Raw genomic sequence first — 16,127 nt, 5'->3', positions numbered from 1 at the left:
CTGGCAGGGCCTCCTTCATGCACCTGGATGCTGCTGCACACAGAGAGAGATTAAAGGAAAATTCCGGTTTTTAACACTTTTAGCCCATTTTCTGTAGTGTCCAGGATGAAATCGAATGATCAGCACCAAAATTTTAACGATTGGCCCTGTCTCTGCTATTTGGCTCATGCAGAATCCCCCCCTGGCTGCTTCAGAATGGCTTCCATTGTGCATGTCCGATAATGTTCTTAAAACAACCTTAAACGTTCTATTTTTTAAATATGCTACTCACCGGGTCGTCAGCGCTGTTCAATGACGTTCCAAAAAAAGTTTTGTGAAGAAAAAACGTTCCTGTCTTGTTTTATTTAGCATTTTGTAAATCCCAGAACTATTTTTTCCGATACATCACAACCGCTTATAAACTTCCGCTTCCCGTTCGAATCTGAAGCGTTGCACACTCCAGACCACTAGTTGGCGACGGTATCCTCTACCGTCAAACTCAAAGTCCAATATGTCCTCCTCAAGAATCCACCTTTCGTATTCCATTTTCAGAGTTTTTTAAAGTGTTTAACAGAGACGTTAGCACCTCGACGTCGGAGTACACAGAGTGAAGCAGAAACACTTGGGCCTTGCGAAAAGACTACAACTAAGTGTAAACAGGCCCCATTTCCGTTTCCGGTGGCGGAGGGATATTGACTATTCCAACAGAACTCAATGGGATTTACAAAATGCTAAATAAAACACTACAGGAACGTTTTTTCTTTACGAAACTTTTTTTGGAACGTCATTGAACAGCGCTGACGACCCAGTGAGTAGCATATTTAAAAAAAATAACGTTTAAGGTTGTTTTAAGGACATTATCTGACATGCACAATGGAAGCCATTCTGAAGCAGCCAGGGGGGGATTCTGCATGAGCCAAATAGCAGAGACAGGACCAATCGTCAAAATTTTGGTGTCGATCATTCGATTTCATCCTGGACACTACAGAAAATGGGCTAAAAGTGTTAAAAACCGGAATTTTCCTTTAAGTTCAGAGAGCTGCTGCAGAGCTGGAGTTAGTGAATAAAGGCTCTTCTTCTGGATGGGAAGCATCAGCAATGCTGTTCCTGACAGGAGGGGCAGGAAAGCTGTAAATTAATCTGGAATGTTCTGATGAAGGAACCGTTCAGTTACCATACCAGCTCTTAGCAATGTTAGCTCGCTAACATTGATTTTCTATAACTGCCCTTTAGCTGCTGATGACTTCTAATGAAAACTTTCTGTTTTTTTTCTACATTTCCACGTCCATACTTTATATTTGCTTTTCTAATTATTAGATTTCACTGAATTTGCTGACGTTTATGTCTTTGAATAAAAGAAAATATACAATGAAATAAAATGAGAACTTAGTAACTCCTAATTTCCTCTCAGTTTCTCTGTTGTAACCTTTGAACCTCCAAAGATCTATTTCCAGTTTCTCTTGACTAATAGCAGAATCTCCTGCTTTCATGTTGATGGAGGATTTTATGATGAAGTTCTGCTCCTCTTGGCTACAGAACATCTGGAGCAGCTGAGGAAATGAGACATGAAGCGATGGATAGATGCAGCTGATTAGAATCAGCACCCGAGGATGAAAAGGGGCTGAATGGAGGGAAGGTCAGGTTTGAGTTCCAGGAGCCTCCAGCAGGGGGCAGTAGGAGACTCCCTGTAATCCTCTCGGAGTTTATTCAAAATGTCTCAGTTTGTAGATCAAATATTTCAAATCAGAACAAGTTCAAGAAATGCTTCTTCTGGCAGATATCAGTATTAATAATTGTGGGGTTTTTTTTTTATATAAATTTGCTGCAAATAAAAATGAATTCAGAGCATAAATAGATGAATTTAGTCATTACAAGAAATAAAATTGCAGCTTTAGGGATTTTAATAAACGAAAAAAAAAATAATCATTTGGATTTGTTTAAATCAGCATAAATTATGATTTTAATGTTATTTTCTTTCCAGATTCTATTTTAAAATTTTCAAAATGTTTTAGTAATAAATTAGGACATGAAATAAGTTTTTTGTTTTTATGATTGGCTTAGATGAATATTTGGTATAAAATATTAAAATCCGTTTAAATACTTTTTCTTTCAAAAGCTGAAGAATAAATAACTACATTTGTAATTAAATGTAGTTTTTAAAAATTGCTGTTATTTCATATTCACCTTTTTAAATTATGTTTAAATTATGTTTTATTAAGAACTGAACTTATTGAGAATTACTTTTAAATCTCCTGATAATTGTGTGAAATTTCCTACAAGACCAAAGAATAAAAATAGTTTGGTTTCCTGATTTTTGCTGCAGCGTTTTTAGTTTTATTGCATTCAGATCATTTTCTAATTATTATAATTATAGAGAGTACAAAAAAGAAATGAAGTTGTGCATATGGATCAAACACAGTCTGTATTTTGTGGTGCATTTTGATCCAAGCCTCCTGCAGAAGGAGCATTTTCTGCACTGAGCTCCACGCCTGCAGCCGCCGGTCGCTCCGCTGAGCTGCAGCATCTTATCCTCCTGCATCCAGCCTGCAGGGCTCCTTCCATCGATCCATTTTACTCTCTTGCATTTGCCTGCATCCCACGCCTGTGTGTGTGTGTGTCTGGGGGGGGGGGTCATTTTAACATGGAGAAGTTTTCCTGTCGAACTCAGCAGCTGCATTTGAAACATGTATTTTTAAGCAATTTGCTCTGAAAAGGTTCCAGTTTAAACTGAAAAAATAATGCAACCATTTTCTTTATCATATTTAGTTACTTTAACACAATTGTTTTATGTCCTTTTTACTAACATCAAACAATTGTGTTAAAGGATCTAAATATGATTAAACGCCAAAGAAGGTTGCTTTGTTTGTTTCTTTTTTTGGGAACGTTCTGCTTGTTTGAAGGAAGCTGGAAGATGCTGTTCATCTTCCAGTCCAAAGATCAGGGGCCATTTCCCGGCCTGCAGCGTGCCAAAGCCCCAAACACCCAAACCACACCATGGGCGGCTCTAAACCGAAGCAAACAGGGGCCAGATCATGCCCTGGCCCCTCTTATGGCCCCTGTAACGAAGACAAAATACTCAAAGAAATTCTACTGATGATCTGCGCTGGAACAGACATGGTTACTGATAGCTCCTTTGGATCTATTTCATTTTTTCTCTTTACAAAATGTGTTTTACTAATTTTATAAAAGCAACAAGGTGATAGCTTCAGTGGGATTGGGATAGGATCCCAGTTTTCATCTGTCAAATGTTTTTTTCAAAAAAAAAAAAAAAATCACATTTTTTACAGCTGAATTTATCAGGGTTTTTTTTTGTTCTGATTTAGTTTTTATAGAAAATGGGAATTTTGACTTAAATTAAGTGAAAAATATGTACCGTAAGATTCCTAAATTCTGAATGTATGTTGACCTAATAAGACATAGAATTTTAATTACACCTCATTGAATAGAAATCTGACTTCATGCAGCTCTCTCAGTATCTTTGAATCCTTCGCCCTGTTTTTTTATTTCATGCTTTCTGTTCCCCCATGAAAACATGCTGGCCCCCCTCCTGGCCCCCTGGTACATTTGGTCTAGAACCGTCCCTGCCACCCCACCCCACCCCCTGTTACATCGTTAACCCACCTGGCAATAACTTTATAACTTTATGAGCAGGAATGAATGGAGGCTGCAGGCTAAGCTAAACTGGTAAAACCAGATAAACCAAAAAAGGCCGATCAGGATTTCATCAGCTTGTAGATAAAAACATTTGAAAATAAGACCGTAAGAAGCTCATAGTTCTAGTTCTCATAAAACTAAACCATTTTTTTTTTTTTTGACCGGAACTGCAGATCAAGCAGCTTTTTAATGTTCGTCGTTATTTTCTAACCTGGAAGGAGGAGGATGAACAGAAGAATCCTCCACGTTTGCAGCAGAATCACATGAATTTAAAGTTCTGGATTCTTATTTTTGCATGCATTATGCTCAGAGTTTGCCTCGGCAGCGTCTGTACTTCAGATCCATCAAATGGATCCAAACATGGCGTTGAAGGAGACGCCTGCAGGTTCTTTCTGAGTGACGCAGCAAACATCTTTACTGTTTAGTCTGCAGCTGCAGGCCTTCACTGGTGATTAGCTCCGAGTTTAACCCCGATCATTAGATCTGCTCATCAAGCTTCACTTCTATGTTTCATCTAAAGGCTGTTTTAGAGGTGATGTAGAACCCAGACTGGAGGAACTGATCAAGTAAAAACCAACAAAAACATTATTATTATTATTTTTACTGAACGTCCCCTTTTCATTATAATACACTTTCAAAAATGGGATGTTTTTCTCATCAAGCAAATGTAACGCTTTAGTCTCCTTGAACCCTCAGCAGATGGCCGCTCACACTGAGCCTGGTTTTGGTTCTGCTGGAGGTTTCTTCCTGTTTAAAGGGAGTTTTCCTCTCCACTGTCGCTGCATGCTTGCTTGCTGTCTGAAGACTGCCATCTCTACACCCCCATGCAGGAGGAACGAATCAGAGAGCTGCTTCTCTTTAGATTAAAACACCAAACTGCTCATTTAACTGATATTTCCTCTGTAGAAAGAGACTTAATTGTACTGAATTAATTAAAAATTTCAGAATTTAGTTCAGATGAATTCAGATTCCTTCCCTGGCCTTTTGTCACCTGCTGGATGTTTAATGCTGTTTTCTGGCCTTTTGGGTTTCAGGTACCTGTATGCTGCTGGGCAGAAAGTCTGGAAACGCTGGAAGAAAAGATATTTTGTCCTGGTTCAGGTGAGATCAGCAGGAACTCTGCTCCGCCTTAAAGGCAAAGACTCACATTCCCTCAGAGGAGCAAATATCCTCCTCTGACTGTCAAATCTGTTTCAGAACATCTTTGTTGCTTCATTTCTGAGAAGTGTCTGTTGAAAGGGAAGAAAGGAAAAGGATGAAAGGTTTTTATCTCCTCGTCGAAACAAAGGATCCAGTTAATTAATCTATGCCTCATCTTCTTCATCTGTCTGAGCGCTAACGGCTCAGTCAGCCAAGCTGTAGTTCAAGGGAACGTTGCCTTTAGTGAAACGTGGCAGCCATGTTTGTTCGGATGAAAGTATTTAGAGGCTGAAAGCAGGAAGTCTTTGGACCGAGGATCCTGTTCGCATCCGTTCCTCCACCCAGACCTCTGCAGCTTTTCCTTTAGGAATGTCCTGCATTCATCCATTCATCTTCACATTGTCCTCTACTTAGCATCCCACAGCATGATGCTGCCACCTCCATGTTTCAGCGCAGGAGAGGTCTGTTCAGGGTGATGTGGACAGAGACCATGATCATCCTGTCTCCATCTGTTTGTTCATCGGTGGATGAATGAATGAATGAATGAATGCAGCAGCCGTGGATCCATGTTGTCTTCCTGTGTTTCTGCTGCCTTCAGGTCAGTCAGTACACGTTTGCGATGTGCAGCTACAGGGAGAGGAAGGCGGAGCCTCAGGAGCTGATGCAGCTGGAGGGCTACACTGTGGATTACTGCGACCCTCAGACAGGTAGAGGACTTTCTCTCACCTCATTCCTTTTTTTCCCTAGAACTTTTTATTTAACCATTTTAGTCATTTTACATTACATCTCCTGACAAAAACTAAATTAGTAAACGTCACGACAAACACAAAGTACCAAAAATCCTCCCAATGAGGACCTCAGGCACAGCATATTATATCCATCATCTGTAATCTGTGACCAAGCAGGAAATCTAACAGACCTCTCCTTCGAGGAACATCTCATCCCATCATCCTCTCCATCAGACACCCAGATACTCTGAAGGTTCCCATAGTTAGCTGCAGGCTTCCAGTCATTCGCTCCATCATGTAAACATGTTTCTGTGTCAGAACCCATTGACTTATAGTTGCTGGTTTTCCGTCTCTCCACTGCATAGGAATCATTTTCTTTGCTACCAGTAAAATAATCCTGAGTGAGCATCTCTGATCTTCATTATATCTGTTTTTAGGTTTGGCTTCCAATAAAAACACCACAGGTTCAGGACTGTATTAAGTGTAATAATATTTAAACAACAAAAATCAAGTGTAAAATCCACTGGTAGTATTTTCTTTTATAGCACAAATAAATCAAATTTTTTTTTTATAGAAAACTAGAACTGTGTCTGGGTTGGAAGTGAGAGTGAAGGGGTCAAAGGTCGTTAGCAGGCCTTTCTGATTTTTGGGGCCTAAAGAGCTCCGCCTCCCTTTAAGGGGAGAGTGACATGAGGAAAAGAAAAACCAAAAAAGTAAAAACAAACATCTGCACTGGAAAAGCGATCTGGAAATAAGAAAAAATATTTTAAATTAAGTGTATTTACTCTTATTCTGAGTAGGTAGTAGTGATAGTTTGCCAATGGTATGAGTATTTTTACTCTTAAAATAAGATAATCCGGTAATATACACTTGAAATAAGACGATGCTGTTGTGTTTTCTTATTTTAAGTGTAAATTGTCTTGTTCCATTGGCAAAATGTCTCTTTTACCAAACAAATGCACTTATTTTAAGAAAGAATGACTCATCTAGATTTAGATTTTTTGCAGTGTGGCCCGTTGAGTCTTCTGTCGTCTTCCGTCTCTACATTATTTTCTTTCTAGCTCTCTTCTGACTTCTGTCTGCTCTCCTTTTTACTCTTCTCTATAGATGTTTCTTCCTTCTTTTTCAGCTGTTCTTCCCATCAGTGTTCCAGTTTTCCTCTCATTCAGTCTAAACTATTCTAAAACAGAGACGTTAATAAAAATTACTTCCAAAAACATTAGGTCAGAGGTCTACAACAGGGGGTCCGCGACCTTAGGGGTTCCACAGAGGTACTGCATGGGGGTCGCGAAAGGTTTGGTTGACGACTTTTTTTATATTCCCCCCTGCAATTATTTCCACTAATTGAAATGTCTTTAAATCCAATATGCAAAATACGATAAGGGATATCGCAACTGGCCCAATTTTACAGGTACTTGCCCCTGCACCGTCTGTGGGCCAGTGGCATTGCTCTCTCTCTCTCTCTCTTTCCTTCCCTCAAGGCACCACTAGGTCTCTGTGACTGGAATCGGAGTTGGGTAGGCTCAGAAGGTTGTCAAATGGGCACCCCCCTTCACTGGTGTTTCGTTGATTTAAGCCCATGACACCTCGGAGGGGCTCAACGGCAAATCCAGCGTGCTGGACCCACCCCTACCGAACGCCACCCGACTCCTCATCCGGTTCTTCGTTCACTCAGTGCTTCGGTTCTGCCAGCGCACCTCGCGCTGCATCCAAATCCAGCGAGATGCCTCCTCCGCCCGCTTGGTGACGTTGGCTACAAGCCGCTTCCTGGCCAGCCCTTCAATCCCCAGCAGTCCAAGGGCTCTCCAGAGCGACCGTCCAGCAAAGCCTCTGCAGCCCACCTCCACTGGGAGATTCCAGGTCTTCCATCCATTTTGCTGGCTCTCTAGGATGAGGGCTTGGTATTTATTGAGCTTACGCTCATAGGCCTCCTCCATCCTCTCTTCCCAGGGGATAGTCAGCTCGATGAGCACCACCTGCTTGGTACCTTTAGACCATAGAACAATGTCTGGTCTCAGGCTAGTGTGGGCTATCTCCTCAGGGAATTTGAGCTGCTTTTTTAGGTCTGCCCGCATCTCCCAGTCATTTGCCGTGGCCAGGACCCCCTTGCTCTTCCCTCCTACTACTCCACTTTCTCCTGCCCTGGTAAAATGTATGAAACAAGGCCCTTTGGACAGCTGTCTTGTCCTTTTCCTTGCCTGCTCGATGCCGTCGGCCAATTGAGCAAGGATCTGGTCATGACGCCACCGGAACTTGCCATCTGCTAAGCTTGAGTGACATGAAGAGAGGACATGCTCAAGGTTAGCTGTCCTTCCACAGAGCTTGCAGCTTGGGCTCTCGACCATTCCCCAGGTGTGGAGGTTTGAGGGAGTAGGTAGGACGTCATAAACAGAGCATAAAAGGAACTTGATGCGGTGGCCTTCCATGCTCCAGATGTCCTGCCAAGTAAGAGCCCTCTCTCTCGCACTCTCCCATCTAGTCCAGCTGCCTTGTTTGTTCATGGCTACAGCCTTGACATGCCGGCTTTCCTCCTCCACCCTTCTGACCTCTTTCTGCACCAAGCCTCGCCTCTCCCTTGGGTCCGCTTTGTTCCAGCTTGTTCTGGTGAAGCAACCTAAACCCAGCCTTCCCTGGGCTACCGACCCGACAATGTCTGCGTGATTCAGTCTGTCCTCGGCCTCCTTCAATGCTCTGCTGGCTGACCACTTTCGGCCTGTCCAGATGACGATGTCTGCCTGACGTACTCTCTCGTCTTTACTGTCTCGCAGCATCATGGCCTGGCGTGTTTTTGTCGCCTTGTACTCTTCCACCACTGATGTTATTGGCAGCTGTAGCTTGCTGCCTGTGCTGTACAGGCCAATGGAGCAAAAGCTTTTTGGGATGCCCAACCATCTCCTCAGGTAGGTGTTCAGCTTCCTCTCCAGTCCCTCAACAGTGGAGACAGGTACCTCATAAACCAGGAGAGGCCAGAGCAGTCTGGGGAGAACCCCATGTTGGTAACCCCAGGCTTTGTACTTGCCCGGGAGGCTGCTCTTCTCAAGAGATGTCATCCAAGTTTCTGCCTGGCTAAGCAGCTCCTTCACACTCTGCCTGTCATTGAGGTCCGCCCTGTACCACTTTCCCAAGCACTTCACAGGCTTTTCTTGGACAGTTGGGATCGTGTTCTCTCCAATTTTGAAGCGATACCGATCCTGAACGCGCCCCTTCTTCAGAACCAGGCTTCTAGATTTTTCTGGTTTGAACTCCATCCTTGCCCAATTGGTGATCTCAACCAAGTCCTCCAGAATCCATCTTCCTTCTGGTACTGATCTTGCTGTTATGGTGAGATCGTCCATAAATGCTCGAATGGGCAGCATCTGGACTCCACTTGCAAGTACTGCACCTCGACGCAACTTCTCTGCTGATTTGACGAGAAGGTTCATCGCTGCGGAAAAAAGGATCACTGAAATCGTGCAGCCTGTGACATTAACATGAATTCAACAGACTGTAGTAAACAGATAAATGGAGGCAGAAGATGTCTTTCAGTCATCAATGCACACATTCAGCGACACACAGGAGCTCTTTCAAGCTGGACACCGTTTCATTCACAACACCTGTCCCATCAGCCAGGAATCAGAAATACTTTAATAATCCCAGGGAGAAATTACTTTAGTTACATTACTCCATCTGTAATAGAGTGACTATAGGACCAGTTTGATAGAACACAATTTAATACAATATATATATATATATATATATATATATATATATATATATATATATATATATATATATATATATATATATATATATATATATATATATATATATATATAATTAGGGGGTCCCCGCTCCATCTCACCATCAGTTTGGGGTCCTTGGCCTGGAAAACATTGAAGACTACTGCAATAGAACAGGAAACATATTATTGCTAACTCATGTAAATAAAAACAAAATGCTAATCAATTTGTATTTTGGATAATATTTGGAGCTAGAAGCAAAAACAACCTAATAAATGAACATTAGATAGGTTGTTGTCTCTTCCTCCATCATTCAGATGCAGATAGTGTCTGAGTTTTCCTCTTACTGACTGCTACCATTTTTCATGAGAAATGTTCTTATATCCAAACTAAGTAGTAGAAAAGCCTGGAAGTCTATGCTCATAAATCACTACCATAAAGCAGAAAAACAACTTATGATGACTAACTTTCTTAAATATCAACTAAAGGTCACCAATCAGTTCTATGACATCTTTAAATGAACCGATATTAATCCCTGAAGAACCACTGAAGCAGATTAGCTCCTTTAATCCGAGTCTCTTTTACTCATTCCAGCAGTAAACTCTGGTCTCGTTTTACTTCTTTTTATTGATTATTTTTTAAACTGGACATGAAGCAAACATTCATCACAGGATCAGCTCAGTGCAAATAAAACTAATGGATTAACACCCTCACCATGGCACAGGGCAGCTCCCTATCAGGTGTGTCGCAATGTGATAAACTTCCGCTTTACTTCGGCTGTTTAAAAAGTGGTGCACTCTTTTTCTTCTTCGTGTTTTAATGGCAGCTGAGCTCCATGAGGATCATCACAGTTGTGGAGTAAAAAGATATGTTTGTTCTTAGCCTCACAGGCTCCAAACGAAGATCATGAGAGATCAGAATGAGTCACACAGCTTCTTTTATGGCATGAAGTGGATCCATCTGGCCAGTGAAAGATATATTAACCTAACAGGGAACAGCCTTGATGAACTCAGGTGGTTTTTCCTCCAAATGTTGAAGTTTGAGAAAGTTCTTTATGCAGAGGATGGGTTGGTTCCCCGGGGGGGGGAGTGTGTGTTGGGATTTTTTAAGGTATAAATGTATATACTGAGGTTGCCTCAGTCTGAGGACGTTAAATACATTTGAACCTTTTTTCTTGCAAGAAATGCCTCAGCAACAGCGAGACAAAAATGCTACCGTAACAGCTGTTTCTGTCCTCAACATACTCAGGCGCTTTTCTACCGTAATAACAGTCTACACGCAACATTTCCCCCCTTGTTAATGAAAGGTTAAAATCGGGGACATTTCCGGGGACAGCTTTAGCTGGGGACAGGTGGTCCAAACCAGGGACTGTCCCTAAAAATTGGGGACGTCTGGTCACCCTGCATTTACATTTAATATTCCCTCTATTTCCTTTTTAATATTGTCCCAAAATCCTGGTATTAGTGGACAATCCCAAAAAATGTGTGAGGCGTCTCCAATAATTCCACCTACACTGGGATTTTTCACCAATGAGGAGATAATACAGGGAGCATTAAAGTATCTGATCTTCACTTTCCAGTCAAGTTCTTTCCATAGTCGGCTGTTAATTCCCCAATGACAGCCGGTTCATATGTCCACCCATGCAGAACCTTAAATTATAACATTTAATTCTTATTTCCATTTTTACTTCATATTGTATGTGTTTTCCATACTACCGGTAGATACATCTTTTCTTTGTTGGGAAATGCTTCTCTATAAGACTGAAGACGTACTCTTCTATTTCATTTGGATTTTTTCTGACCAAATCTATTTCTTAATAACTTGTCTCTCATTTCTAAAGCTTTAAAACCTAAAATCAGAGTTTATTTCAGCCTCATGTTTTAGTTCCTCCTCAGTATGAAGGCCTGAATAAATTTTATGCCATCAGTATCTTTGCAGCACAGCTTTTTATTGAATGTTTCTGATGATGCCGATGAACCACTGGTAGGACTTGATCCTTGTCGTCTAGGACAGGTTGAGGAGACTGTGTTCTCAGAAGATCAGCTTTTAAAAGGCTGACATACACTCCTGATCAAAATCTTAAGACCAGTCAAAAAATTGCAAGAATTAGTATTTTGCACCATTGGATCTAAAGAAGGTTCTAAGTAGAGCTTCACAATGTTAAAAGAAGAAATCAGCGCAAGAGACAAGAACTTTTGAGGGGGGAATTAATTGAAAACTGTATTTACACTAAAATAGGATTTTTTTCAGCTGATCAAAAGTTAAAGACCATAAATCAAAAAAACCCGAAAACCCCCCAAAACAGAAATCAAAGTGTCAAAAAAAGGACTCAGTAATGAGTCCACAATTCTTGTTGATGACTTAAAACAATCGTTTATGCGTAATCGTTGATGCCAGTGTTTCCAGGAGGCTAGTGGGAACGTTGCTCCTTGTGTTGAAGATGGCTTCACGAAGGGCATCCACCGTCTGGAACTGATGTCCATTTTTGTAAACTTCCCTTGCCATCCATCCCCAAATGTTCTCAATGGGGTTTAGATCCGGGGAACATGCAGGATGGTCCAAAAGAGTGATGTTATTCTCTTGGAAGAACTCCTTTGTCAGGCGGGCATTGTGAAATGCAGCATTGTCCTGTTGAAAAACCCAATCATTACCACACAGACGAGGGCCCTCAGTCATGAGGGATGCCCGCTGCAACATCTCCACATAGCCAGCTGTTTGATGCCCCTGCACAACCTGAAGCTCCATTGTTCCATTGAAGGAAAACACACCCCAAATCATGATGGCGCCCCACCACTGCGCCGTGTAAAAAAACATCTCAGGTGGGATCTCCTTGTCATGCCTGTAACGTTGGAAGCTGTCGGGACCATTAAGGTTAAATTTTTTCTCATCAGAGAACTTTCTTCCACCTTTCAATGTCCCATGTTTGGTGCACCCTTGCAAAGTCCAAACGAGCAATTTTGTGGCTTTGAAGAAGACATGGCCTTTGAAGACGTTTTTTGTTTCTGAAGCCCTTCTCTCGCAGATGCCATCTGATGGTTATTGGGCTGCAGTCAGCACCAGTAATGACCTTAATTTGGGTAGAGGATCATCCTGTGTCTTGACGGACAGCCATTCCTGCGGCTTAGAGCTGGTGAAATTTTTTTGGCTCTACCCCTTAGAGATGTCCCGATCCAGGTTTTTGCACTTCCGATCCGATACCGATATTGGCCGATACCAGCCTATCTGAGCATGTATTTAAGTTTAAGTTAAAGTATTTAGCCTTAGTTGTAAGACTCATGTTGAAAAGGGTTTTAGTACTCTTGATAGCATCTAGCCAGCTGAATTAGGTGAGATTGAATAAAACACAATGATTGGTAACAACAAGCTTAACTGTTTATTAAGAGATAAACACAAACTGGACAAAATTATGAATAGCAATCTAATATTGCACAGTGAGCAGTAAAACCGTAAACAGTTAAAGGTGCAAGTATTACTGTAAGTTTTAATAAAAATGCAAAACAGGGAAACACTGGCGCAAAAAAGTGGAATGGATCGTTTCAATCGGCGAAACTGGAAAATACGGACCGGATTTTTTTTTAAAAACTGGATCGGCAGTCTGGATCGGCATTTTACATGCTTTGCCGATACGCATTTTTTTTGCCAATATCGGCGTGCCGATCCGATACGTGGATCACATCGGGACAAGCCTACTATCCCTTGACTTATTTGTTCCATAACCCTCAGGATCATTTAAAAAATGCAAAATGACTGTCTTACTGCGTCCAACCTCAGCAGCGATCGCACGTTGTGAGAGGCCTTGCTCATGCAACTCAACAATCCTACCATCTTCAAAGTCAGTGAGCTTTTTGGCTTTTGCCATCAGGAGGTCTTGACAGTGTAAAGACTTGACAGAAAATGACATGGAATCCAGATTTTTGCACAGCTTTTGGCTTTTAAAGACTATGGTCTTAAACTTTTGATCAGCTGAAAAAATAATGTTGGAGTGTAAATGCAGTTTTCAGAAAATTCCCTGCTCAAAAGTTCTTGTCTCTTGCACTGATTTTTTTTCCTTTAACATTGTGAAGCTCTATTTTGAACCTTCTTAAGATCCAAAAGTGCAAAATGCAAATTCTTGCAATTTTTTGACTGGTCTTAAGATTTTGTTCAGGAGTGTATAAAAAAAAAAATGCAAATGCAGATTAGTGTGATAGCTGCAGTTCTGCAGCGGTTAGTGAGCTTCAGATGATGGACGTCATTGTTGATGGCCCCTGCTGAAGATGCTGGACTCACCAACTCTTCTACAGAAGCATCATCACCTGTTTGGGGGAAAACCTTCCAAAACATCCGCTTTAGCAGTGACACACAGAGTCGTCTGGGATGTGCTTTGATTCAACTCTGCCTCATTACTTCTTTGTTTCTTGCCATTTGTAGGACTGCAGGGTGGTCGGATGTTTTTTAACGCAGTAAAGGAGGGCGACCTGGTGACCTTCGCCTGTGATGACGAACAGGACCGAGTGCTCTGGGTGCAAGCTATATACAGAGCCACCGGCCAGTCGTATAAACCAACCCCCCCGCTACTCAACAAAACTTCAAACTGCAGAGAAGGAACCATGAAACCACAATCCATCAGTAGGTGTCAGTATTTATTTTTTGACGAGTCTGAAAATATGTCGTCATATTAAAGTTAAACCAGAATTATTCTCTGATGTTGTGATTTATTTAATAGAGGAAAATGCAAACCAAGAATGGCCTTTGAGTTGTGTTGACGAGCCAAGCTAGGATGAATTTCTACCGTAGTCGCTATAGCAGGACAGAGTGAAATAAAAAAAAAAAATCACAGATTTTACTTTTATAGGAGCAAAAAACAGCAGATAACTGATACCTGGAGAACAGAGATAGCATGAAGCAGAATGATGAAAAAGGGGTCCCTTTGTCCTCCAGCAGTCTAAGCCTATAGCAGCATAACTATGCACATCCTTCTCAAAATATTAGCATGTTGTGATAAAGTTTATTATTTTCAATAATATATTGATAAAACTTGAAAATTCATATATTTTAGTTTCATTGCACACTAACTGAAATATTTCAGCTCTTTGAGCACAGTGATACCATGGTCAGTAAACCAGGGGTTTTGGCTCTGTGAGCAGCTGCCAGGTCGTTCTTATAAATGAAATCTTCATCTCCATAAAGCTTTTCAGCAGATGGAAGCAAGAAGTGCTCTAAAATCTCCTGATAGCTGCATTGACCTTGCCCTTGATAAAAACACAGTGGACCAACACCAGCAGCTGACATGGCGCTCCAGACCATCCCTGACTGTCGGTACTTGACACTGAACTTCTGGCATTTTGGCGTTTCCTTCTCCCCGGTCTTCCTCCAGACTCTGGCACCTTCTTCTCTGTAGCCCATGTCAGGCGCCTCTGCCGCTGTTTCTGGTTCTAAAGTGGTTTGACCTGGGGAATGCGGCACCTGTAGCCCATTTCCTGCACACGCCTGTGCACGGTGGCTCTGGATGTTTCTACTCCAGACTCAGTCCACTGCTTCCACAGGTCCCCCAAGGTCTGGAATCGGCCCTTTTCCACAATTTTCCTCAGGGTCCGCTCACCTCTTCTGGTTGTGCAGCGTTTTCTGCCACACTTTTTCCTTCCCACTGAGGTGCCTTGATGCAGCACTCTGGGAACAGCCTATTGGTTCAGAAATATCTTTCTGTGCCATAGCCTCTTGCTTGAGGGTGTCAATGATGGCCTTCTGGACAGCAGTCAGGTCGGCAGTCTGATTGGATTAGGGTTGATTGGGGTTTTGAGTGATGAACCAGGCTGGGAGTTTTAAAGGCCTCAGGAATCTTTTGTAGGTGTTTAGAGTTAATTTGTTGATTCAGATGATTAGGTGCATAGCTGGTTTAGAGACCTTTTTCATGATATGGTGATTTTGTGAAATAGGAATTTCAGGTTTTCATGAGCTTTATGCCAAAATCATTTGTATTAAGACAATAAAAGACCTGAAATATTTCAGTTAGTGTGCAATGAATCTAAAATATATGAATGTTCAAGTTTTATCATTACGTTATGGAAAAGAATGAACTTTATCATAATATGCTAACATTTTGAGAAGGACCTGTAGAGATCTTAGCCACGATTTCTTACTCCAAGGTTCCAAACTTCTTTGTCTTCATACTTCTAACTTTATTTCTGTTTTACTTGGTAAAGTCTTATTTTTCCGGCCTGTATCCGTTTTTATCCAGTTTGTCGGGTTTTTTTAACCATTGATTGACTTCCTGGTCGCATAATTCCCCATTTCCATTTCTTGTTTCCAATCCTTCCATCTTTCATACTGCTTCTGCTGTGTATATAAATAATAACCTAATCTGTGTCAGAAACCGTGAAGCTTCTCCTCCATATTTCCAATAGCTCCAATTAACTTCCTTTTTGTTTCTTTTTCCAGTATGAACCATCATTTCCTGCATGTTTATTTGTCCCCTCTCTCTTTCACACACATGCACATTATTTGCAAATAATTTCATTTATTCCATGTTTGCAGTAGACTCTGTCTGAATTCTTGCCTCCTGCCAAGCTGGGCCTGGCTGCAGGGGAGCTTCACGCTGAGAGCTGATTATTGCTGTATATGTGTAATTTGCTGTAATAGCTTTCCATTCTCAACATCTCTCATTAGTGCCTAATAGAAGAGATTGAAGTGTCAGTGGTGAGAAGTGCTGACATGCTGTTTGGAGCAGGAAATAGGTGGTGTCTCTGAAATAACTCCTAACTGGGTGCTAGGTGCTCTTCTTTAGATCAGTGCTTACTGGGTTTGACAGAAAGTCGTTGACTGGATTAATTGTTGTTTCTGTGAAACCCTCTGCTCCTCTCCAAGCCCTACAGACGTCTTCATCAAAAGAAAATATCGCTGTTAAATGGCACGAAGTGGTTGTGCCACA

General features: G+C 41.6%; 1 protein-coding gene across 5 annotated transcripts in view; it reads left to right on the top strand.

Moving 5' to 3' along the window:
- The window catches only part of cadps2 (Ca++-dependent secretion activator 2), a 165,606-nt gene that overhangs the window by 57,770 nt on the left and 91,709 nt on the right, over positions 1 to 16,127 (top strand). For all 5 annotated transcript variants that reach the window (XM_038301129.1, XM_038301130.1, XM_038301128.1 and 2 more), the window contains exons 9-11: positions 4,668 to 4,734; positions 5,372 to 5,480; positions 13,631 to 13,828. In XM_038301129.1, coding sequence (XP_038157057.1) covers positions 4,668 to 4,734; positions 5,372 to 5,480; positions 13,631 to 13,828 — 374 coding nt within the window. The remainder of the gene's footprint in view (positions 1 to 4,667; positions 4,735 to 5,371; positions 5,481 to 13,630; positions 13,829 to 16,127) is intronic.

This window comes from Cyprinodon tularosa, unplaced genomic scaffold (assembly GCF_016077235.1).
Source record: "Cyprinodon tularosa strain WSP-4 unplaced genomic scaffold, ASM1607723v1 ctg461, whole genome shotgun sequence".
NCBI classification, from domain to species: domain Eukaryota; kingdom Metazoa; phylum Chordata; class Actinopteri; order Cyprinodontiformes; family Cyprinodontidae; genus Cyprinodon; species Cyprinodon tularosa.
Note: the sequence above shows the minus strand (reverse complement) of the source record. Positions and strands in the feature narration are given on the sequence as shown.